Below are 25,752 nucleotides of genomic sequence, written 5' to 3' on the forward strand. Positions count from 1 at the left end.
TAAGTGAATCTGGCTTCCACATCGATTTTGCTTGTCAAAAGGTCGCAAAGGAGGATCACATGACACTGCAGCCATCATAAATGAGTCAATTGTCAAGTATCCTGAATTCTGATCACATGATCAGGGGTTGCTACAATGGTCATAAGTGTGAAAACCGATCCTAAGTCACTTTTTTCAGTGCCATTATACCGTATTTTTCAGACTATATGACACACCTTTTTGTCTCTCAAAAGGGGGATAAAATGTCTGTGTGTCTTATAGACCAAATATTGCCGAAGTCCCACCCACCCAGTGGCCATTTTTTTGCCTCTGCACACCCCGTTTTTGGGCCTATTTTCGGCCTTTTTCAGCCCGTTTTCGGGGCTTTTTTTCATCCCATTTTGAAGCTTTTTTCGGCCAATTTTTTTGGCTTTTTTCAGCCCTTTTGAGACTTTTTTCAGCCCATTTTTTTGGGAAAAAACAGGCCAAAAAAGCCCCCAAAATGGGCCAAGAAGCATCAAAAAAGGAGCTGAAAAAAGCCTACAAAATGGGTAGAAAAAAGACCCCCAAAAAGGGCCTAAAATGGGGCGCACAGAAGCCAAAACCTTTTTTTGTTGTTGTTTCCCTCTTCTAAATTTAGATGCATCTTATAATCAGGTGCATCTTATAACCCGAAAAATACGGTAGCTTCAAACAGCCACAAAATGAATGATTGCAAGTTGAGGACTGTATTTGTTTGGGCACGTCTAAGGTTAAATATTTGCTATTCATTTATTAAGAAAATGTATATGCCTGCCCGACTCACAGTGCCTGAAAAATAACTAATGAATAAAATAATGAAAATACCTGGGAAAAGGCAATCCTTCCAAGAACCTTATCTGAAGCCACATAGGGCTTAAAAGGTGACAACAGCACCTTGAAACCAGAGGCAATTTGCAGCCAACGCAGCTGCTGCAAGACATTTGCACACATGTGAAAATTTAAGACTTGCCACCAAACCATGTGGTTTGCCACATTTTAATCAATCGAAACTGCTGGGTAATTAATTGCAGCAGTCAAAAGTCATCAATAGGTTGCAACGTTGATAGGGAAATATTTTAAAAAGCACCTGAATGAAAGCATTCATTGTTGCCGTTAGCTGCTGGGCTGGAATGCTTTTCCAGAGGGAGGTGATGCTTATCCTCCATCTTAAGGATCAGAGGTGTCCCATTCTCCATCACTCAGGCCAAAGTCAGTTTGGTCTTCATCCCAGAGAATGACATTCCTGTAGAAATAAAGACAAGAGCTTTAAAAGAAACTTTTCTCATTGTAAAATCCTGTCCTTTCGCTCTTTTTTGGACCCTATCTAACAAAATGAAATTCAATGTAGAGAAAAGTTAAGTCCTTAAGTAAGAAAAACCAAAAGTACACATATAAACTGGGTGAAACCAGGCTTAATGGCAGTGACTGTGAGGGGGATCTTGGAGTCTTAGTGGACAACCAGCTAAATAGGAGCTAATAGTATGCAGTGGCAGCCAAAAAAGCCAACACAATCCTAAATTGCATTAATCAAGATCAAGGAAGGTACCGATACCACTCTATAAAGCCCTAGTAAGACCACACCTAGAGTACCGTATCGAGTTTTGGTCACCACACTATAAAAAAGATGTTGAGACTCTAGAAAAAGTGCAAGAGGAGAGCAACTAGGATGATTAGGGGACTGGAGGCCAAAACATACAATGAACAGTTGCAGGAAATGGGCCTGGCTAGTCTAGGGAAGAGAAGGACCAGGGGAGACAGGATAGCAGTGATCCAATATTTGAGGGGCTGCCACAGAGAGGAGGGGGTCAAGCTATTTTCCAAAGCACCTGAAGGTCCGACAAAGAATAATGGATGGAAACTGAACAAGGAGAGATTCAACCTAGAAATAAGGAGTAAATCAATGTCAAGCTGGCTTCCCTCAGCAACCAAGAAAGAAACCACTTTATTTTGCAGAATTAAGAGTACTTTTACTGGTTATGAAAAGGTAGCAGCTAAGCAAAGCAAGATCTGAGGCAAAAGTGCGTGAAATCATACATATCAATATGTGACCAAACCCCCTCCCCCTGGTAACCCTCATCCCAGTGTCCAATCTGCAAATCCCTTAGGTGTCATGTGAGTTCCATCTTCAAGGAGCATCGTTGGTATGCAGGACGGTTGGCCTTGACCAACACCAAGCACTAGTCTCCAGCATGCGCAGTAGACGGTGAGACCAAAACTCCCTTTTTACAATCTCTCCTGTACTTAAACTTCCCCTCCCAAATACCAGCCCGCCCTCCCCGTTTCAATGGCAGCCAAAAGCAAATAGTGAAACAGAGGCTGACATCCACTGATAGTGAGAACTATCAACCAATGGAACAGAAGTTGCCTTCAGAAGTTGTGGGAGCTTCATCACTGGAGGCTTTCAAGAAGAGATTGGACTGTCATTTGTCAGAAATAGTATAGGGTCTCCTGCTTGAGCAGGAGGTTGGTCTAGATGACCTATAAGGTCCCTTCAACTCCGTTAATCTGTTAAAATCTTTCCTTCGTGTATCCAAAACATGGGGACTTCTGGACTGGATACCCCAAACCAATATTTTTCAACTTTGGCAATTTGAAGAGTTTTAAGCCACTCCTTCAAAATGCTCCATAAAGATAGTCCTGGACTTACCACCATCTGGTAAGCGACTGTTCAAAGTTATAACACCCCGGAACCTCAGTTCTTGCATTTATGACTGTCACTGCATCCCACCCCGGTCGCATCAAGCTGGGTTTGCTTAACAACTGTGCGATTCACGTAACAACTGCAGCGATTTAAAAAAAAAGACCGTCAAATCGGATGCAACTCACGTAACCACCATTTGGGTTACCAACAGGAATGCTGGTCCCAATTGTGTGGGTTATAACTCATTAACATTCTGCATGCTTTGCACCAGTCCAAACTTGGCAACTTTTAAGACTTGTGGACTTCAACTCCCAGGATCCCTCAGCCAGCCATATCAGCTGGGGGATTCTGGGAATACAAAATCCAAATCTGAAATCTGGATTTTTTAAAGAATTTTTTTTCTCCTGGAAAAACCAAAAAAGTCTAGTTGCCTTTTGAAAAGCACTGATTTGCTTTTGTTTTTTTCCTCTCTCTCTGCCTTAAAGCATAGCAATTAAAGTACTGAAGCGGGCAAAGATGATTTCTGTCTCTTTTTTAAAATTTGTTTTTCCTTTTCTCTCTGTTTTCTTAAGTGGGTGACATGATTAGAAATTAGACAGAATAGGAAGAAAAAGCCTTTTAATAAAGGGTGACAGGACTAAAGCTAGAATAAGTGATAGAAATAATAGAAGGGGAAATATTAGTGTATGCAGATACATTTTTATATAAAAGTAATAAGAGAAAACACGGAATAATTGAATAACGATAGATTGCAGCATAATATAAATGTGTATTATTATTATTAGAAAAACATAAGTTGATTGAATGTAATAATTATGGCTAACTATCAGTTTCACTTGTATTAGAATGTCTGACACCCAGGTACCACCGTGTTCGTGCATTGATTCGATATATTTGTAAAAAAAGTAAAAAAAAATAAAAACTTGGGGAAAAAATGAAAAGCACTTTTGGGACTACAAGGACCTGGATGATGGAGAATTTCCAGGCTTCTGGTTGCTTTGACTTGGGATTCCTGACCCTGCTTTAAGAATCGACTTTCAATCTGATGAGTAGATTCTCTAAAAGAGGTTTGGAAGGAAACCAGCCAATTCTAAAGTGCTGTGCTGGCATTGATTCTTTGGAATCATTTTCAAAGCGTGCAAATAGCTGTAATATGCAAACGTGTGTGTGTGTGTGTGTGTGTGTGTGTGTGTGTGTGTGTGTGTGTGAAGCACTGTGAAGCGGTATATAAGTCAAGTGCTAGTGATAGGAGTGAAAGCCATCAGGAGCCATCCATTCATCCATCCAGTTAGGTTGACTCAGCCTTCCATCCTCCCAGGGTGGTAAAATGAGGACCCAGATTGATTGTTGGGAGCAATAGGCTGACTGTGTAAACTGCTTAGAGAGGCCTGCAAATCACTGTGAAGCGGTATATGTCTAAGTGCTACTGGTAGGAGTGAAAGCCAACTGGATCCATCCATTCAAGCCACCCACCCACCCAGATTGTTGGGGGCACAATGTGCTGACAGTAAGGTACTACAAAGTGGTATATAAGTCTAAGTGCAAGTGCTATTTTAGCCTAGATTGGCACGTTGTGAATTCCCAGTCTGTCTGTCTTTCTTTCTTTCTCCCTCTCTCTCTTTTCTTCTCTCGCTCCCTCTTTCTCTCTCTCACACAAACAGACACCTAGTACATGTCTCCAATGCTTTCCGGCTAATTTCTCTGTAAGCGATTTGTAATTTGAGAAAGATTCCCATTTTGGCATTTGCTTGCCAAAGGAGAAAACACACAGACACAGTCTCTCTCTTTCTCTCACAGTCTCTCCCTCAAACACACACACAGCCTCTCTCTCTCACACACACACACAGTCTCTCTCTTTCTCTCTCACACACAGTCTCTCTCTCACACACACAGTCTCTCTCTCACAGTCTCTCTCTTTCTCTCAGTCTCTCTCTCACAGTCTCTCTCTCACACAGTCTCTCTTTCTCTCAGTCTCTCTCACACATAGTCTCTCTCTCACACACACACAGCCTCTCTCTCTCACACACACAGTCTCTCTTTCTCTCACAGTCTCTCTCTCTCTCACACACAGTCTCTCTCACACAGTCTCTCTCTCACAGTCTCTCTCTTTCTCTCAGTCTCTCTCACACAGTCTCTCTCTCACACACACACAGCCTCTCACACACACAGCCTCTCTTTCTCTCACAGTCTCTCTCTCTCACACACACAGTCTCTCTCTTTCTCTCTGTCTCTCTGTCTCTCACACACAGTCTCTCTGTGTCTCTCTCTCTCACACATAGTTTCTCTTTCTCTCTCTCTCTCTCTCTCTCTCTCTCTCTCTCTCTCTCTCTCTCTCTCACACACACACACACACACACACACACACCACAAACCCTCCCGATTTTCCAATCACACGACCCCCTCCCTACTTCTCCCTTCCCTTTCTGCCCTTCTTTTGCAAAAAAAAAAAAGAAGAAGAAAAGGGAGGATCCTTTGCACAAGGCGCTGGAGGGGGGGGGGCGTAGTTCAAACCTCCGCTGCCTTCTCGGGGCGCCCTTTTTCCCCCAGTCCCCGGGAAGCTCGTCTCGCTCCTCCCCGGTCTAATCCTGCATACACACGTGCGCGGGAACTGGAGACTAACGTGGCCTTCCCGAATGCAGGCGCGGAATTGCGCCCCCAAATCCACGCCGCGCCCACCCGCTTCGCTTCGCTCTTTCGCGCCTGGAATAAACCGCCCCGTTTTTACAAGCCACCAATCCTTGCTTGCCAAGCCTTCATTCGCCTGAGTTAACTGACTGGCTTGCTTTATTCTGCGGGAGGGAGGGTCCCAGCCTGCACGCCAAGCCTGCTCAGTGCGGGTTTTGTCGTGCAGGCTCTCAGGAAATGCGTTGAACTTGCGGGTTGTGTGAACGCAGCTAGTCAGCCGTCCCACTCCCACCGCCCCCCCCCCATCCCGGTCTCGGCATTCTGTCGGGAGCCAGCGAATCTCTTGGCTCAACGCGATCTCCGCCTTTGGTGGTCGCAATTTTTATGGATGCGCGCAGGAGGCCCGGACCTCCCACTCCTCCCTTTCAAACACGCTTTCCAGAAATGGAAAGAAAAGCCTCCCCCCCCCCTAACAAGTGACCGTCGGGTTCGGTCCGAATTTCAATTCTAGCGTTCGCAGGTATCCAAGCCAACTTTAAAGTCTTCTTCTCGAATCGGGTTTTTCCCCCCGGGGGTCTGTAGAGTCTGTAGCCCTTTGGGACCCCCGTGACCTGGATGGAACCATCATCATCAGCCCCTACTCAGGTGACTCTGGGGACACAGAGAAACTTCCAAGTGCTTCAATGACCCCCTAAAAAGGATGCAAATGACCAGGTGTCTGCAAGGAATATAAATCCTTCCATTTCCCATCATCCAGTCAGAGCTGAAGAAGCTTCTTGGGTAAGAAGCGAAATGTCTTCAAAAGAAAAAAAACAAGACAGTCCAGTTGCTTCCTGAAAAAAAAAAGCACCTTTGGGTCTTTCCTTGGTGTCTTACCTCTCAGTCCGGTCTGCAGCACCGGGATTTCTACGTGGTCACCTCTCCCAACTACCACTGTAATCGCACCAGACCCTTCTTTGCCTTCAAAGTTAGTGGGTGTCAGCGCTGGACTTCCTACCTACAACCTGGATTTACTTGAAAGTAAAGTCCCAATCGAAGAGGTACTTATTCCCAGCTCAAGGGACCCAGAATTGATCCATTTAATTTTTTTATAAACCCACCGAAATCCCGTGAAGCAACGAGACCTCGCCTGGATTCACAAGAGTCTATGAGCCTCTGAATGAAGCCCAGTTGCTTGGGTTAGGATACGCTGCTAAACCCAAGCGTTCATTAACCCAAGCCTTTAGTAGAGGTTGTGTGGATACGGTTCAGAGTCACAGCATGATGCATTTCGAGTCTTCAGAATATCTGAGATGTTAAACCCATCTCCTCCCATTTATGACTGCATGGCTGTAACTTTGTTGCTTGTATCCTTACGATTTATATTGATATTGATGGTTTCCTTATTGCTTATTTGTACCCTGTGACTATCATTAAGTGTTGTACCTTGTGATTCTTGACGAATGTACACTGAGAGCATATGCACCAAAGACAAATTCCTTGTGTGTGCAATCACACTTGGCCTATAAAGAATTCTATTCTATTCTCCTCCCCTCCTGTCCTTTCTTCTCCTATTCTCCCCTCCTATTCTATTCTTCTATTCTATTCTATTCTATTCTCCTCCACTATTCTACTCTACTCTCCTCTTCTATCCTATTCTCTTCTCTTCTCCTATTTCTCTCCTCTCCTCTGCTATTCTATTCTATTCTCCTCTCCTGTTCTCCTCTCCTCTTCTATTCTCCTCTCCTCTGCTATTCTATTCTCCTCTCCTGTTCTCCTCTCCTCTTCTATTCTCCTCTCCTCTCCTCTCCTCTGCTATTCTATTCTATTCTATTCTATTCTATTCTATTCTATTCTATTCTATTCTATTCTATTCTATTCTATTCTATTCTATTCTATTCTATACGAAGAGGCACTGACTGTGCCTCACTGATCTTGGAAGTCTGCTAGAGATCATGAGCCGGCAGGCTCCCAATTTAAGGCTTCAATCCTGTCCCGATTGCTTGTTCACACGAGACGTCTAAACCCGCTTTGAAACCAAAAGACACATTCCTGCGCTCCTATGAAACGCCTTGATAAATTGGCTTTGTGGACACCGCACGCGAATCCAAAGACTGAGTTCTCTCCCAACTCGCTCCGAGTCAGCCTAGCCGGTCGTGTGAACTCCTCCCGTCCCCCGTCCCCCCCGCTGCTTCTACTGAAACCAACGGCACTCGCTTAACAAAGGGGGGGGGGGAGAGAATAGGTTACGGCCGAGTAATTTGCCTCTTTCGCCGAACCGCGGTTACCCCATTGCCCCCCACCCCCAGAACGTGCGAACGAGTCCCAGGATGGAAATTAGCCGGATCACCCCTGAAGGAATGCGTGGCGGAGCTTCAAGTGCTTTAGGATCGCATCCTGCGACTTCCCACCACACGGTCCCGATCCCCGCTCTTGTGGATTCAGTAGACATGGGGGGGGGGGAGTTCCTGCTCTCTCCCCATCTTCTCCATTTAATAACGTGATTATTTTCCGTTTTCTGAGCCCGCCATGTTGAAATAACATGTCTTATTTCCATGCAGGGCATAGAATTTATGAAAACCGTGAGTGAGTCTCTTGGAGTTATTTCTGTACGTTTGTGCACGTGTATGTGCCGCGTTCCCACAACACATTTCTCCTGCTTACAGAACTGACCGTTTTTTGGGTTCACAGACACTCAGGATCTCACAAAACCAGCAGGGGTGAGTGCGAACTTAAGTCTCTCTCCCACCCCAAATGTTAAACAGAGTTAAGAACTAATTAAGATTAGCGCGTTGGGCGAACGCAGCCTGGTGTCTTTCATTTTCCCGGGTTAAGAGCGTCGTGGGGACGAGTCATTCTAGCCACCTTCCTTCCGTTTCACAAGCCACACCGTCCTCCTACATTGACTTCCCCCCCCCCAAGCAACCAAAAGCAGACCACCTTTGCTGTTGCTGCGTTCCTGACACCATCCCCGAGAGCCAAGGATGATGGGAACTGTAATCCAACGCGCCTGGAAAGAAGGCGGGTCTGGGGAAGGACCCACACACACACACCTGTCAACTCGGAAGACACCAATCAAAGCGCACTTTCAAACATACCCAGTCGAAAAAAAGAAGGTCATCCAAACCTCAGAGATGCGCGGCACGCCAGAAGCGATCCAATACGGTCTCCCGTTAGGGAGGGGCTGCAGACTCCCTCCCCCACGCCTCCTCTCCTTCCCGGGAACCAAACGGTCAGCTAAATCCGCGCAATGTCCCCGCAGTCTTCAGAGTCCTTAAGGCGTGGATTTGGGCGCAACATCTCTGGATCGGGTCTACCCCCCCCCCGGGCTGCCCACTCGTCTCTTAAAAGGGAGGCTGCGGGTCTAAGGACAGCTGGGGCGGACAGCCGGGAGCAGGGAGCCCTGCGGAGCCCGCGCTTCTCCTGCGCAAACTGGGGTTAGTTGCTTGCGCGTCCGGCCAGGCGGATCCTAGGGAACCCCGAGCCCCACCGAGTGGAAACCTCCACCTGGAAAGGCAGGCGGATCCCGGAGCCCCCCTCCCCTTGGCCCGGATTCAAGACGGCCAAGCCGGGAGAGGCGCGCCGGATCTTCCTTTCCCTGCCCGCAACTCGCCTGTTAATAAACCTGTGCCAAAAAGGGGATCATGGAAAAAAAGGGGCAGAGGGAGAGAGAAAAAACCCAGTCGCGCCACCCAGGCATCGTTCTCCACCCATCCGAGATCTCGCGTCCTGCGTGGCACCGCCTTTCCTTTCGGGGCCAGCGGAGGGGCAGCCTTTACCTTACCTGCGTGAAGTTTGCGATCCTAGCTTTCTTGCCCTCCGGCGGGGGAACCAAAAAAAAAACAAAAAACCGGCGGAGCCCCCCCCCCCCGCCCCGCGCGCTCGCTTCCACTCCCCTCCTCTTCCACTTCGACACCCTCGTTCCAATATGGCATCCGCGCACTGCGCATGTGTGTGCCTGCCTCGGCTCGGGGGGCTGGTGGACTCCCCGCGTGCGTGTGTGTGTGTGTGTGTGTGTGTGTGAGAGAGAGAGAGAGAGAGAGAGAGGGAGAGGGAGAGGGAGAGGGAGAGAGAGTGAATGGGAGCGCGGAGCGCGTGCCTCCTTTGGCAGCCCTTGGCCAACATTTGCTTTGCGCAAAAAAAAGAAAAAAGAAGAAGTGATACCTCCCCACCCGACGCTCTCTCCCCGCTGGGATCTGCCCACCCGGTGCGAGGATTCCGCGGTGCACGGGTGGACGCGCCTGAACGGGCAAAGCGCGGGGCTTTCAATTGAGGCCGGTCGCGCACGTGTGAAAAGGTGCGGCGGGCAAACCTTGGCGGAGGCGAAGAAGCCTGGTTCTAAGCGGGTTCGGATACCCTCCTTGCTTGTCTGTAATGGTAAGCAGGGTTGACTAGAAGACCTCCAAGGTCCCCTCCAACTCTGTTATTCTGTTCTATTCTATTCCATTCTATTCTACATTCTCTATTCCATTTGATTCTGTTCTATTCTATTCTTTTATTTTATTCTATTCCATTCCACTCCACTCTATTCTACATTCTCTATTCTGTTCTATTCTATTCTATTTCTATTTCATTCTATTCTATATTCTATTCTATTCTATCTTATTCTATTTCTTATTCTATTCTATTTCATTCCATTCTATTCTACATTCTCTATTTTCTTCTATTTCTATTTCATTCTATTCTATATTCTATTCTTTCTTATTCTATTCTATTCCAATCCATTCTATTCTATTCTACATTCTCTATTCTATTCTATTCTATTCTATTCATTTATATTTCTATTTCATTCTATTCTATTCTATATTCTATTCTATTCTTTCTTATTCTATTCCTTATTCTATTCCTTATTCTATTCCATTCCATTCCATTCCATTCTATTCTATTCTATTCTATTCTATTCCATTCCATTCTAATGACAGGAAGTCCTGCAGGCTTAAGGTCCTTTTCCAACTTTCTCCCTCTGGATCTGGATGAGCTGGGCTACATTTCCCATCATTTGCACACAGTAAAAATGCCACGGAAATCGGAACAACTCTTGGATGCTGCAGTCCTGTTCATTTTTTAATGGAAATGTTTCTTCGCACATGTAATATCACCAACAAAAGATGGTTAAGTGCCATCCATTGAAAACTTGGCTCTGGTGTGTTGATTGGGAAATAAAACCCAGAGGGTGAGTTGGATGATGCGCTAAACTCCCCAGCCAGGTTTACCCAGCTCTGAACCATGGTTAAATCAAGCCATAGTTTACCGAATAACACCAACTGCCTGGGATTCACGCGAGATCCAGAGTAGAAAGCTAGCTGATATGTTGTAGCAAGCCAGTATGGGTAGTTCTCAACTTATGACCAAAATTTGTCTTGCTAAGCAAGACAATCATTAAGTGAGTTTTGCCCCATTTTAAGACCTTTTCTTGCCACAGTCGTTAAATGAATCACTGCCGCTGTTCAATTAGTAACACGGTTGTTAAATGAATCTGGCTTCCCCCTTGACTTTGTTTGTCAGATGGTCGCAAAAGGGGATCACATGACCTCTGGACACTGCAGCCATCATAAATATGAACCAGTTGTCAAGCATCCGAATTCTGATCACATGACCCCAGAGATTCTGCATGGGCGTTTGGGCAAAAAATGGTCATAAATCACTTTTTTCCAGAGCCGTTGTAATTTTGAACGGTCACTAAACAAATGGTTGTAAGTCAAGGACTGCCTGTAGTATGAACCAGAGGTGGGTTCCTACCAGTACGGTCTGGTTCGGTAGTAACTCCGGCTACCCCCCCGCAGTACCATCTTGATTTTCTGTTCTGCACATGCGCAGGACAATTTTCATCCACAAAATGTAATTTTCTCCCCTTTTTTAAATGTTGTGTGCATGCGCAAAATTTTTCAGGCACCAAACCAGTAGTAATGGCGGCAGGAACCCACCCCTGATATGAACCCATCAATGTGGCTAGTTTGAATTTGGGGTTAATCTGTATATCCACTCAGTGGTGGTTTAAAGTAGATTAGAATTCACTCCCCTCCCCAGTTATTTCCCAGAAATAAGTAAAAAAATATAGTTGTTCAGAAGATAAAGAATTTTGACATCAATAGAGTTTCAACCAACTATGCTTCAATTAATAAATAATAAATAAATAAATACCTAGGATTGAACTCACACACCTCCTACTAAGTCAGGTAGTGAGTGGTGTGGTGGCTGAGAGGTGGAGCTCTTGCCTCACAATCAGGAGTCTGTGAGTTCAATCCTAGGTATTTATTTATTTATTATTTATTAATTCAATTTATAGGCCGCTCCCTCTCCCCAAAGGGACTCAGGGCGGCGTACAATTAAATATACAAACAAATGACGAGGAGGAGGTATATACAAAACATTTTACAATACATAAATAAATAATCATAAGTTAAAACAACACAGTAAGATTAAAACAATTAAAATACCCGAAAAGTCAAAAGTAATTTAAAATTGTCCAGGGGGATTAGAGAATGTAGTTATAATTCAAGCCAGGCCGGCTAGTTGGAACAGGTGGGTCTTGAGTTTCTTGCGGAAGGAGCGGAGATCGGTAGTTGTCCTAATGTCGGGGGGGGGGGAGGTCATTCCAGAGGGCTGGGCCCATCACAGAGAAGGCCCTACTCCTGGGCGCCGCCCTCTGGCATAGCTTAGTGGACGGCACCCGGAGGAGTCCCTCTCTGTGAGAGTGGATTGGTCGCAGGGATGTATGGGGCAGGATACGATCCCGCAAGTAACTAGGTCCTGTGCCATGGAGCGCTTTGAAGATGGTGATCAACACCTTGAAACGCACCCGGAAGACTACAGGGAGCCAGTGCAGCTTGTGCAGGAGAGGTGTTACATGGGAGTACCTCGTACTCCCCATAATTGCCCGCGCGGCCGCGTTCTGGACCAACTGCAGTCTCCGGGTGCATCTCAAGGGGAGCCCCATGTAGAGAGCATTACAGTAGTCCAGACGGGACGTCACCAGTGCATGAGTGACTGTGCGCAGGGCATCCTGGTCCAATAGGGGGCGCAATTGGCGCACCAGGCGAACCTGGTGGAACGCCCCCCTTGCCACCGCTACCACATGGTCATCCATAGACAGCCGGGCATCTAAGAGGACGCCCAAATTGCGCGCCCGCTCCACGGGGGCCAGTTGCTCGCCCCCAATGGCCAGCGATGGAGTCCACTGGTTGAACCGGGGGGCCGGTAGCCACAGCCACTCTGTCTTGGAGGGGTTGAGTTTAAGTCTGTTGTCTCCCATCCAGACCCGTACGGCTTCCAAACACCGGGACATCACGTCGATGGCCTCGTTGGGGTGGTTCGGGGTGGAAATGTACAGCTGCGTGTCGTCAGCGTACAGATGGTATCCCACCCCAAAACCACGGATGATCTCACCAGTGGCTTCATGTATGTGTTGAACAGGAGGGGCGAGAGGACCGACCCCTGCGGCACCCCACAAGTGAGCGGCCTCAGGGTCAACCTCTGCTCCCCTGCCAACACACATTGCGTCCGGTCGGAGAGGTAGGAGCAGAACCACCGTAAAACGGTGCCCCTTACCCCCAGCCCCTCCAGCCGGCGCAATAGGATACCATGGTCGATGGTATCGAAAGCCGCTGAGAGATCTAATAGGACCAGGATAGAGGAACAGCCCCTATCCCTGGCTCTCCAGAGATCATCTAGGTAGAGATGGATATTTTTCTCTGGGCACAATGAGAATATATCTGCTGAACAAAACTCCACATTGGCAACAGGAAGGGCATCTGGCCAGTAAACACACTTTCATTCAGTTGGCCAGACTCCACCCCGCAACGGATTATGAGATCATTAAAAGATGATGATGATGATACTAAGCTATGTTGTGTTTTTAATGACGTTTTGTTAATATAGAATTCCATGCACCATGCTATAGCATAAATCTAGTTTTTCAGCTAGGCATCCACCCCTCGGAATGTTAAGATAATGTGCTGTTTTAACATTTCTGTATTGGAAGCATGTTTCCGCATAATTTAGCCCTTCTCTTCCTATTCACAATCCTTTGGTTCACGTTGTTTATATTGTAGATCCTTATTACAAATTATAATTTTCCTTAAGTGCTTTGCTAGATAGACAGAAAGTATGGAGATGCAGTCAGAAGACAAATAAGTCATAAAACAGGTTACATCCTTCAAGTATAAGAACTAAAAAAAAATACCAAGGTGAAAGATAGAACAGAGAGATATGCTGAAAATGGCTAGAGGGGACAATTTAAGGTGTGCAGTTGATAATTCCTGAATGCCTAGATGGGTGTTTTTCAAATAACCCCTTTAAGATGTGTGAACTTCAACTCCCAGAATTCCCCAGTTAGCATGCTTTAAGACATGCGGACTTCAACTCCCAGAATTCCTCAGCCAGCATGCTTTAAGACATGCGGACTTCAACTCCCAGAGTACCTCAGCTGGCATGGTTCCAGAATTCCCTTAAACATGCTGGCTACAGAATTCTGGGACTTAAAGTCCACACATCTTAAAGTGGCCAAGTTTGAAAAACACTGGCCTAGATAAACAAGAATAGCCTTTCCTTGTTTAAGTTTTAGGGTGCTCAAAATTGCCTGGAAGTCTCAGTTTTATCTCTGCTCACTTGAAGCTGATCCTGTTCCAGAAGTTTCCATAGGATCTGATCATCATCATCTCCTTTTAAAGACTGCCTAATCCCTTGTGGGGTGGAGTTTGGGCAACTGACTGAAGCTGAGTGTTTACTGGCCTGATGCCCTTCCTGTCACCAATGCGGAGTTATATTCAGCGGATATATTCTCAACGTGCCCAGAGAGCGAAATATCTGACTCTACCTAGGATCGAACTCACATTCTCCTGATTGTGAGGCGAGAGCACCACCTCTAGACCACTACACTACTCAAGATCTGATGCTTTCATCAAAATGTTTCTCTGTATGTATGTACGGAGCACTGGGGAACTACAGTAGACTGGAAAAGAGCTGATGTAGTTCCCATCTTCAAAAAAGGAAGAAGAAAAAAAATAGACCCAGGAAACTACAGACCAATCAGTCTGACTTCAATACCTGGGAAAATTCTGGGAAAGATAAATCAATCAATCAACGAATCAGTGAATACTTAGAGTCAAACAAAGTTATAACCAAAAGCCAACACAGGTTTGTCAAAAACAGATCATACCCAGACAAATCTTATTGCATTGTTTGACAAAGTGATAAAATTAGTGGACCACAGAAATGCTGTGGATATAATTTACTTGGACTTCAGTAAGGCATTTGATAAAGTAGACCACAACCTACTACTAGATAAGTAGGTTAGACAGTATTACCACCAGATGGATTCGTAACTGGCTGACCAACCGCACTCAACGTGTAGTCCTCAATGGAACTGCATCTACATGGAGGGAAGCATACAGTGGAGTACCCCAAGGCTCTGTATCAGCCTCTGCTTTGCTGCTTGCTTTTGGCTGCCATTGAAACGGGGAGTGGGGGAGATAACATGGTATTTGGGAGGGGAAGTTTAAGCACAGGAGTGAATGAAGAAGGGAGTCATTTTCTCACCATCTACTGCGCATGCTGCAGATAGTGGAATTGCCGCCAAGGCCAACCGTCCGGCATACCAACCTGATGATGGGTTTTGAAGCTGCAGCCCACATGACACCTGTGGGGTGTGCAGATTGGACTGGGGGTTGGGGTTACTAAGGGGAGGGAGCTGGGTCACATATTGATATCTATGATTGTGCGTGCTTTTGCCTCAGATCTTGCTTTGCTAGCTGCTTTCTACTCATAACCAGTAAAAGTACTCTTAATTCTGAAAAATGGAGTTGAGTGGTTTCTTTCTTGGTTACTGATGGAGGCTGCCCGGAGACTCTGTTTTAGGCCCAGTATTCTTCAACATCTTCATCAATGACTTGGGATGAGGGGATGGATAGCCAACACTCCAGAAGATAGGCTCAAGATACCAAAAAATCTTGGAAAAAGACTTGGAACATTGGCCACTATCTAACAAAAGGAAATCCAATGGTGGAAAAAGGAAGGTTCTACATTGAGGCAAGAAAAACCAAACGCACAGGTATAGCACAGGTGGTGCCAACTCTGTCTATATGTCCTTTCTGGTCATTGCTGACTCCTTTTGATTTGCCAGGACCGATCCCTGCAACTTTCTTGGCAGGATTTCAGAAGTGGTTTGCCCTTCCTATTGTCTTCTTCCCAGGGCTGAAAGAGAGTGACTGGCCCAAGGTCATCCCGTTGGCTTTGGGCCTAAGGCAGGACTAGAACTCACAGTCTGCAGGTTTCCAGGCCAGCAGCTAAACCACTATTGTTTTACTGCAGGCTTCACACACACACACACAAACCAATGGTGGGAGTTTCCATGCGCAGAAGTGTCTGGGCGGGTGGGCGGAGACTTCCGCCACCACTACCGGTTTGCCCAATCTGGGCAGAATCGTCAGCAACCCACTTTTAACACACACACACCATACACACACTCCACCCCAGTCAGAATCAGAAATCAGTACACTATGAGGTGCTAAGCAAACTCAGGGTTTTCTTTAACCAGGTTTAAGCCAACTTTTCATCACCATACAGAACGTCCTCGACTTACGACCATGCTTAGGGTCAAAATTTGCATTCTTCAGCAAGGAAGAATTTGTTTCATGAGTTGTGCCCGATGCTGCCTCTTTTGTCGCAGTTAACGAATTGCTGCAGTTGTTAAGTGAACCATGCGGTCGTTAAGTGAATCTGGCTCCCCCCCCATTGATTCTGCTTGTCAGAAGCCAGCTGGGAAGGTCACAAATGGTGACCACATGAGCCTGGGACATTGCAAGCGTCATAAGTACGTGCCAATCGTCAAACACCGGAATTTTGATTTATGGGCATGCTGCAAAGGTCATCGCAGGTCATGCTTGAAACATCCGTTGGACAAAATGAGGAAGGGGAAGGGAGAATAAATTGAGACCGGGTCCCTCCAGATGTTTTGGATTCCAATTCCCATCATTCCAAACCATCTGGAAACAGCTGAGTGGAGAAAGTGACTGTTAGATATTAGCATATATCGGGATAAGTCTTCCCTCAGGTCCGCTCCTACAGCGGGAAACAGGTATTCCTCTGATTGGTCAATGGGCGTGCCTCATCCCTATAAAAGGGGAACCCTCCGACCACAGAGTAAGCTGGATCACTACTATTACTAATAAAGAGCTGTTAAGTCACGTCGTGTCCGCAGTCTGTCTCTCGTTGCCCAGATCTAACATTGGCGACGAAGGTGGGATTGAGAGACAGATAGGACGAAGAGCGCACTTCAAGAATCTCCGGATTTGATCCAGCCCAGGAATTCGGCAGAAATTCCGGCAGCCATCTCAGATCACCGCAGCGCGGCAAATTCAAACTGAGAAGATGGCGATGCATGCTCCCCCCGCTCCTTTCGACCCAGCAACCGACGAATGGGAAGCCTTCATGATTCGCTTCGAGTGTTTCCTCGAAGCAAATGAGTACACGGGGATCACCGATGCAAGAAAGAAAAATATCTTCCTCGGCTACTGCGGAAAGGAAGTCTTCAATACGGCCAGAGACCTCACCGCGCCTACTCCAATACAAGCAGTACCGTGGGCGACGCTGAAACAAGCCTTGGAAACACATTACGCGCCAAAACCGTCCCGCCATGTCAGCCGCAAAGAGTTCAACATGAGGACTCAAAAGGCGGGAGAATCCATTAACCAATTTGTTGCAGCTCTACGAAGAATAGCAGCCCACTGTGAATACAGGGATTTGGAAGAGCATATCTTAGAGCAATTCATCTGTGGGGTAAGAGACATTTCGTTGCAAAAGAAACTGTTAGCCAACCCGAATCTAACCCTACAGTCAGCATTGAACAAAGCAAGAGCGTCGGAATCAGCGGAGAAATCAGCAGTGACCATACAACGAAGGGTCAACGAAACCCAGCCGGCACCGAGACAAACCAGAGTCCACTACGAAGACGCAAGCCCCGACTACGTGGATCCCGAGTTCGAGGACAGTCACCTAATGCAGAGCAGTCACTGGAGGCCTGGGGGGAAACCCGGATCCCGTTTGCCGCCCTGCGCAAGCTGCGGAGGGAATCACCCCAGGTCTACTTGCAGGTTCAGGAACGTTGTTTGTTCGCACTGCAACAAACTTGGGCACATCGCACGAGTGTGCCGGAGCGGAGTCCCTGCCTCACGGCAGCCACCCATGTACCGCCAACAGAAGCCCAACCCAGGGGCTTGGCGAAATCAAAAAGGGCGCCCAGAGAGAAATCCACAAGTGTTTACCCAGAGAGAAACTCCCCAAAGAGCTGAACGAGCGTATTCCCAGAGAGATTACTCACAAGAAAGTGAGCGAGCGTATCCCCAGAGAGAAGTCACACAGAGAGCCGAAAGAGCGTTCTACCAAGACGCTCAACGAGAGTATTTTCAGGATATAGACGATGAGATAGAGTTGACCCAGAGAGAGGAGTTGCGAACGTATCTCACCACGATACATCAGGTCCGCCCTAAGCGGCCCAAAAGGCTGAAAGTCACAGTCCTCTTGGAGGGCTCACCCTGCGAGCTGGAGGTTGACACAGGATCAACCCTGACGATCATTTCATGGGCATCCATGAAACAGGCCATTCCCGGCCTCAGAAAGAGCCAACTGCGCGCTCCTGACGTCCTGCTACGAGACTACCAGGGGAACCAAGTCCCCATCGTGGGCCAAGGCACATTCCACATCCAGTTTAAGGACATCGAAGCCCAGCTGCCCGTGACCATCTCCAGCGCGCCATTGCAGAACCTCCTGGGGCTTGATTGGTTTGAAGCCCTGGGATTAGAAGTCACCGGAATCAACGCCGTGAGAAACAGCAGCGCTGAAAAGATCTTTAAGGAGTTCGAGGATGTGTTCAGCTCCGGTCTTGGTAAGTATGTGGGCAAACCAATATCGTTCAATTTAGATCCAAATGTGGCGCCAATCCGGCTTAAACCGAGACGAGTGCCTTTTGCACTCCGCCCAAAAATAGATAAAGAGATAGATAAGTTAGTGGAACAAGGAATCCTGGAGCCGGTAGATCACGCGCGTTGGGAGACACCTATCGTGACCCCAGTTAAGTCAGACGGATCAGTCCGCTTGTGCGCAGACTATAAATGCACAATTAATGTCGCGCTACAACAGAGCGCATATCCGGTGCCCGTAGTACAGCACCTATTGCACTCATTGGGGCCAGGAAAAGTTTTCGCTAAATTAGATATGGCACAAGCTTACCAGCAACTGCCAGTAGATAGCGCCACAGCGGAGGCCCAGACTATAGTGACGCACAGAGGAGCGTTTAAATGCAACCGGCTACAATTCGGCGTAAGTATTGCTCCAGGATTGTTCCAGAGCGTCATGGAACGACTGTTGCAAGGGATACCGGGAGTCGTCCCATATTTTGACGATATCTTGGTGTCCGCTGCAAACGAGGAGCAACTAAACAAAAGAGTCAGATCGGTTTTGGCCAGAATCAGAGAGAAGGGTCTCCGCCTGAAAAAAGAAAAATGCCAAATTAACGTGCCTAGCGTAGAATTCCTGGGTTATAGAATTGATGGTCAGGGAATTCACCCCACTGAAAAGAAAATTAAGGCGATCCAGGACGCCCCCACACCACGAAATCAAACCGAGTTGCAGGCCTTCCTCGGACTACTTAATTTCTACAGCGTTTTTCTGAGACAGAAGGCGACCGTTGCTGAGCCACTACACCGTCTACTCCAGAGGAACGCACCATGGAGATGGGGACGAGCAGAAGCTGCAGCATTCGCCGGGGTAAAGCGCCTGCTCACCACTGACTCACTACTTGTACAATACAGTCAGACCCTCCCGCTGGTATTGACCTGCGACGCATCGCCGTTCGGGGTTGGAGCAGTCCTCAGCCACAGGATGCCCGACGGGAAAGAAGCACCCATTGCTTTCTACTCCAGAACTCTTTCATCGGCCGAAAGGAACTACAGCCAAATGGACAGAGAAGCATTGGCTGCCGTTGCAGGTGTGAAACGTTTCCATGAATACCTCTACGGCCGCGATTTTGAACTCATTACTGATCACAAACCGCTGTTAGGACTTTTGGCGGGAAATCGCCCCACTCCGGTCTCCCTTTCTCCACGTATGACCAGGTGGACTGTTTTCCTGGCTGCGTACTCTTACAAGTTAATTCATCGACCGGGCTCCACTCTAGGGCACGCAGATGCGCTCAGCCGTTGCCCATTACCAGACATTTTGCCAGACCCCACTCCAGAAGTACCGGTATTGCTCATTGACTGTTTGGATTCGGGACCGGTTTCTTCTTACGACGTTGCAAGGTTCTCCTCGAAGGACAATTTAATAAAACAAGTGCAAACTTGGGTATGGAGGGGGTGGCCGAAGGGAAATGTGGGCCCGGAATTCAAAATGTTTTGGTCTAAACGGGACGAACTCTCCGTGTTACAGGGATGTTTGTTGTGGGGGGATCGAGTTGTTATTCCTTTTGCGCTACGAAAAAAGGTATTGAATGCTTTACATATGGGGCATCCGGGGATCGTGAGAATGAAAGCGTTAGCGAGAAGTTATGTGTGGTGGCCCAATATGGACAAAGAAATAGAGGAGTGGGTGGCCACTTGCGATCCATGCCAGGAGTCGAGACCAGCACCCCCGGAAGCGCCCGCCACAGAATGGGAGAAACCCAAGGCACCCTGGTCACGCATTCATATTGATTTTGCAGGGCCATTCCAGGGTCAAACCTTCCTCATAGTTGTAGATGCTTATTCTAAATGGTTGGATGTAGTCCTAATGACATCAACCACGGCAGAGGCAGTTATAAAGGTTCTTAGGCGGCTTTTCGCCACCCATGGTCTACCAGATCTGTTAGTATCGGACAACGGGCCCCAATTCACGGCCATGCAGTTCGAAACATTTTTAGCAGGGTTGGGAATCAGACACGCCCTCATCGCGCCATTCCATCCAGCGTCCAATGGTCAGGCAGAAAGAATGGTGCGGTTCGCGAAAGAGGCCCTCGCCAGGATGGGCCCGGGGGATTGGCAAACACGCATTGACCATTACCTCCTCATTCAACACATTACCCCGAGCGCAACGACGGGTAGAAGCCCCGCTGAACTACTAATGGGTCGCCGCCTACGGTCTCACCTGGACAGGCTCCACCCGAATTATTCCACCTCGGCTCCCCCAGACTCTACAAGTAAGGTCAGATCTTTTAGAGAAGGAGACACTGTTTATGCTCAAAATTACACAGGGGGGACATTGTGGATACCGGCGAGGGTCATTGGCATCATGGGCCCTCGATCGTATTTGTTAGAGCTTGAAGATGGGCGGAATTGGAGAAGGCACATCGATCAGCTTCGAGGTCGCCTAGCACACTCCAACTTAAGGGATGAGGGCGAAAGTTTCCTGTCCACAGAAAGACAACCGCAGGGAAACTTCATCCCAGGAAACGACGACACCGGCGAGCTAAGCGGGGGACAGGACATCACGCACGCAGCTGAGCAACCCCCCGTCATCACAGCCGCTGAGCAAACCCCCGTCATCGCAGCCGAACAAGATACCAGGGAAAAGAGCATCGAAAACGCAAGACCTCCAGAAACAGAAAAAGCACCCGATCCTGCAACTACTTCAACCCAACAGGAAACCAATCCTGCAAGTACTTCAACGCAACCTGAACTCCGACGTTCCTCCCGAGCAAGACAAACACCCACCTACCTAAAGGACTATGTCACCTACCGCAACGTCCCATCTAGGAGGGGAGGGGTGTTAGATATTAGCATATATCGGGATAAGTCTTCCCTCAGGTCCGCTCCTACAGCGGGAAACAGGTATTCCTCTGATTGGTCAATGGGCGTGCCTCATCCCTATAAAAGGGGAACCCTCCGACCACAGAGTAAGCTGGATCACTACTATTACTAATAAAGAGCTGTTAAGTCACGTCGTGTCCGCAGTCTGTCTCTCGTTGCCCAGATCTAACAGTGACTTTTAGAAGCATTTAATACAATACAATAGTAGAGTTGGAAGGGACCTTGGAGGTCTTCTAGTCCAACCCCCTGCCTAGGCAGGAAACCCTATACCATTTCAGACAAATGGCTATCCAACATCTTCTTAAAGACTTCCAGTGTTGGGGCATTCACAACTTCTGGAGGCAACTTCTGTTCCACTGATTAATTGTCCTCACTGTCAGGAAGTTTCATCTCAGTTCTAAGTTGCTTCTCTCCTTGATTAGTTTCCACACATTGCTTCTTGTTCTGCCCTCAGGTGCCTTGGAGAGTGACGTTAGTTCAAGGGTCCGGGCGAGCTGAGGCTGTTTGGTTAATTCAATAAACCCTGATTCACTTCAGCATGGAGTAGCATGTTGTGGGAGCATAGAAAATGCTGCAAAATGAAGAATTGGCTCTGGGGTGTCTGCAGAACATGAGCAAAACAGCCAAGATGGTGGCCATGACTGTGTGATTGAAGCTCCACCCACTTTTAATGGACTTTAATGAATCATAGACACCATCTTTTTTTGACCACATCTTGCAAACTTTCCCAATCTCTTTTTCTGATCTCAAGTTTTGCTAGCCACACTTTTCTCCTATGCGACAAGGAAGAAACTTTATCAGACAGATCCAGCCTTGGGATCCGTTCTCACACATCCCAGCAATATATGGAATGCTCAAGGGATTGTGGGAATTGTAGTTCAGCAACACCCAGAAGGCTGAAGGTTTCCCACGGTTTTTTATATACAGCCTTTAAGAACACAAACAAACCTCAAGACTGCTCCCACCAAACAATCCCCAAGACCCCTCCTACCAATCCTGACAGGGCAAACCACTAAGAATATAAAACAAGAGTAAACCCCATTCCCTTGTAGCACTGATGGTGTTACCTAGTTGGGTTATGAAATGTCTCCAGGAAAACAATTAAGCTGGGGGAGTGTCATAAAACCATCCTTATCCAAACGGCTAGTAAACCCTACTGCAGCTGTCTCCAAACTTGCCAACTTTATGACTTGTGGACTTTTAACTCCCAGAATTCCACAGTCTGGCTGGGGAATTCTGGGAGTTGAAGTCCACAAGTCTTAAAAGTGGCCAACTTTGGAAAAACCCTGCTCTCCTGGGATAACGTAATCCTCCTTTTCAGATCCAGTGATATATTTCCTCTCCATATGGAGGATCCATCAGTGGTTTACCGGGACATTCTCCTGTTTCTTTTTCCCAGCACATCTGGAAAAACTCTTGAGCCATCAGAAATCAATTACGCAGTCTATAGAGAATGAATTTCCCTTTTCGTTCTCTTGGCGTTTTGCAGCACACAAGACTCTGCAGACCTGGGTCCCCAAATCCTAATCCAAATCGGGGAGTGGGGGAGAGAAACCGCCCTCCCTCCCCAAACCAGTCCCGCGCATTGCGAACCAGCCTGTGCAGCAAATCCAACCCAGATAGTTCCCTAATAAACCATGATTCGTTCAGTGGCTCATTTGATAATGTATAAAGCTGTATAAAGAAGAGCAACTGAGATGGTTAAAGGCCTGGAGGCTAAAACACATGAAGAATGGTTGCAGGATTTAGTTTGGGCTAGTTGGAACTGGGTATGTTTAGCTTAAGAGAAAGAAGGACTAGGGGAGACATGATAGCAGGGTTCCAATATCTCAGGGGTTGCCACAAAGAAGAGGGAGTCAAACTATTTTCCAAGGCACCTGAGGGTAGAACAAGAAGCAATGGGTGGAAACTAATCAAGGAGAGAAGCAACTTAGAACTGAGGAGAAATTTGCTGACAGTTAGAACAATTAATCAGTGGAACAGAAGTTGCCTCCAGAAGTTGTGAATGCCCCAACACTGGAAGTCTTCAAGAAGATATTGGATAGCCATTTGTCTGAAACGGTATAGGGTTTCCTGCCTAGGCAGGGGGTTGGACTAGAAGGCCTCCAAGGTCCCTTCCAACTCTACTATTGTATTATTGTATTGTATTATTGTAGTCTAGAGCAGGGGTGTCAAACTCGATTGCATTGAGGGCCGCACCAGGGTTGTGTTTGATCTGGGGAGGGTGGCTACTAGGGTGGGTGTGGCCAGCATGACATCACTCATATCAGGGGTAGGGAGTGCGCCTGTGGTGGCCCGAACACTCTGCCAGTGAAAACAGACTCCTGAGCTCCGTTTTTGGCTGGAATGGCCTCCTGCAAACCCTCTGCCAGCGGAAACGGAGATCGGAAGGCTCTTGAGAGCTCCATTTTCGCTGGCAGAGGCACCGCTGGCAGAGGCTGGGCCATCGCTGTTTCCAGGGCGGCCTTGCGGGCCAGATCTAAGCACCCCGCACGCCAGACCCAGCCCTTGGTTTGACACCCTGGTCTAGAGAAAAGACGGACTAGTGGGGACATGATAGCAGTATTCCAGTATTTGAGGAGCTGCCACAAAAAGGAGGGGGGGTCAACATATTCCTTTTTTTGTAAAAGTGTTTTTATTTTTTCCCCTTTCAAACAAACATTTCATCATTCATTCATCAGTTGTGTGGTCTGAGTAGAATTTTTTGTGTGTCATAATAGTTATAGTTCCAACAATTAATCTGTGGAACAGAAATTGCCTCCAGAAGTTGTGAATGCCCCAACACTGGAAGTCTTTAAGAATATGTTGATAGCCATTTGTCTGAAACGGTATAAGGTTTCCTGCCTAGGCAGGGGGTTGGACTAGAAGACCTCCAAGGTCCCTTCCAACTCTGCTATTGTATTGTATTATAGCTTACCACCGAATTCTTTATATACATCTAGTCTTATTTTAACATTACAACTTAACATATCTCCTGTTGTAACATTTCTCTTCCTAAATTATTTAATTTTATATTTTTATCCATACAACTTAACATATCTCCTGTTGTAACATTTCTCTTCCTAAATTATTTAATTTTATATTTTTATCCATACTCATTTTCTAACCAATGATAAAATAACTATTTATATTTATAATATATGTATGTATGTATGTATGTATGATGTCCATTTATTTATTTATCAATATATGTATGTATGTATGTATGTGTGTGTGTGCACGCACACACAACACACACACACAATACACACACACACACACACACACACACACATATATGCTGGTTTGGTTGTATTCAGGTCTTTTCCCGTGTAAGATTTATAATCTTACACGGGAAAAGACCCGAATACAACAAAACCAGCATACCTACACCAGTGAAAATCTACGAAAACAAATATAAATATAAATATATACCAGGGGTTGTAACACAAATACATACCTATTTCCCTGGCTTAGCTGATAAAAGGAGGAGAACCTGTGGTATAGTGGCTAAGACTCCTGCCTAATATGTAACACATCCCAGGTTCAAATCCCAGTAAGGGTATGGCTAGCTGATGAGAGCTAAATAGTCCTTTCCTTTAATTACTGGTGTAAATCTACTCATTTTCTGTGCAGTCTAATATTTTCTTAATCGCGGTTTCATCTTTAGGGATTTCTTCAGCTTTCCAATTTTGTGGAAATACAATTCTAGCCGCAGTTGTTACATGTGACATGATTGACGCTAGAAGTGCATATTGAAATATTGAATAATGAAAAAAAGGAAGGATGACGTCCTTGAATATTAGAATGATAGGGGAAGGGGAAAAAAAGGAAGGGCTAAAATAGAGGTAGAAATAAGAAGGGGAAAATAGCAAAAACAGATGTCAAGATGATACAGTGTATGGTAGAACTATGAGAAGGTTTAGAATTGAAGGATGATAGTAGAAATTACGTGTCAGTAAAACTAAACATGAAAATGTAATATCACTACTAGGAATAATACTGCTATGTTTATTGGTATTGAACTGTATGACCCCCAGGAATCAAACCATTCATGCAATGAGATGTATAAAAATAAAACAAAAATAAAACTTTATTAATAAAAAATAAGAAACAACGGAGGGAAGCTAACCAAGGAGAGAAGCAACCTGGAATGAAGGAGAAACTTCCTAAGAGTGAGAGCAATGAACCAGTGGAACAACTTGCCACCAGAAGTTGTGGGGGCTTCACCACTGGAGGTTTTTAAGAAGAGACTGGACAGTCACTTGCCTGAAATGGCATATATTGTCTCCTGCTTCATCAGGGGGTTGGACTAGACGACCTCCAAGGTCCCTGCCAGCTCTATTCTGATCCTGTTGTGGGGAACAAGCCAAATTTCGTGGCTTGCCTTGAAAGCAGCTGGGACCTCTGGCCGCCCCCCACCCCGCCAGCCGATGGAGGGGGGGACCCCGCAATCCTACAAGCCCCAACTCCTGCTGCGCGGGGCCGCCTCCCTCCGAGCCGCGCCCTCCCCCGGGGCAGCGATATTAGCCCCTCCCCGAGGAAGCCTCTCTCGCTAGTTTGAGCCTCCCGGGAGGGGAGAATCGCGGCGTCTGCTGTTGCTGTTGCGCCGCTTTAGGCTCGCCTTCGCTCCGGGATGGCGCTGCTTTCCGACGAGCTCCCGGCGCCCAACTTGACGCGCGTCAGGATCCGCCCGCAGGGCTGCGGCGCCGGGGCGCTGCTCGACGGCTTCGGGGTTTTTGTCCAGGCGCT

At 47.0% G+C, this 25,752-nt stretch overlaps 2 protein-coding genes across 11 annotated transcripts in view; one reads left to right on the forward strand and one right to left on the reverse strand.

The window, feature by feature from the left end:
- Positions 1 to 24,525, reverse strand: part of SFMBT2 (Scm like with four mbt domains 2) — a 71,318-nt gene extending 46,793 nt beyond the window's left edge. The window contains exons 1-2 of one of the 9 annotated variants that reach the window (XM_081958081.1): positions 24,461 to 24,525; positions 1,088 to 1,243 (exon numbers count right to left, since the gene is read on the reverse strand). In XM_081958081.1, the coding sequence (XP_081814207.1) occupies positions 1,088 to 1,196 (109 nt within the window). In that variant the 5' untranslated portion in view covers positions 1,197 to 1,243; positions 24,461 to 24,525. Of the gene's footprint in view, positions 1 to 1,087; positions 1,244 to 5,152; positions 5,284 to 5,370; positions 5,638 to 6,142; positions 6,361 to 8,331; positions 8,549 to 9,029; positions 9,182 to 22,088; positions 22,137 to 24,460 lie in introns of those variants that run through there. The other 8 variants (XM_081958084.1, XM_081958078.1, XM_081958083.1 and 5 more) reach the window with 8 other exon arrangements.
- An 827-nt stretch (positions 24,526 to 25,352) lies between these two features.
- LOC309394496 (store-operated calcium entry regulator STIMATE-like) overlaps positions 25,353 to 25,752 on the forward strand; it is a 37,382-nt gene continuing 36,982 nt past the window's right edge. The window contains exon 1 of one of the 2 annotated variants that reach the window (XM_081957727.1): positions 25,353 to 25,752. This exon is cut by the window's right edge and continues 32 nt beyond it. In XM_081957727.1, the coding sequence (XP_081813853.1) occupies positions 25,637 to 25,752 (116 nt within the window). In that variant the 5' untranslated portion in view covers positions 25,353 to 25,636. The other variant, XM_081957726.1, reaches the window with a different exon arrangement.

This window comes from Natrix helvetica (genome assembly GCF_964273705.1).
Source record: "Natrix helvetica genome assembly, chromosome: 6".
Taxonomy (NCBI): domain Eukaryota; kingdom Metazoa; phylum Chordata; class Lepidosauria; order Squamata; family Natricidae; genus Natrix; species Natrix helvetica.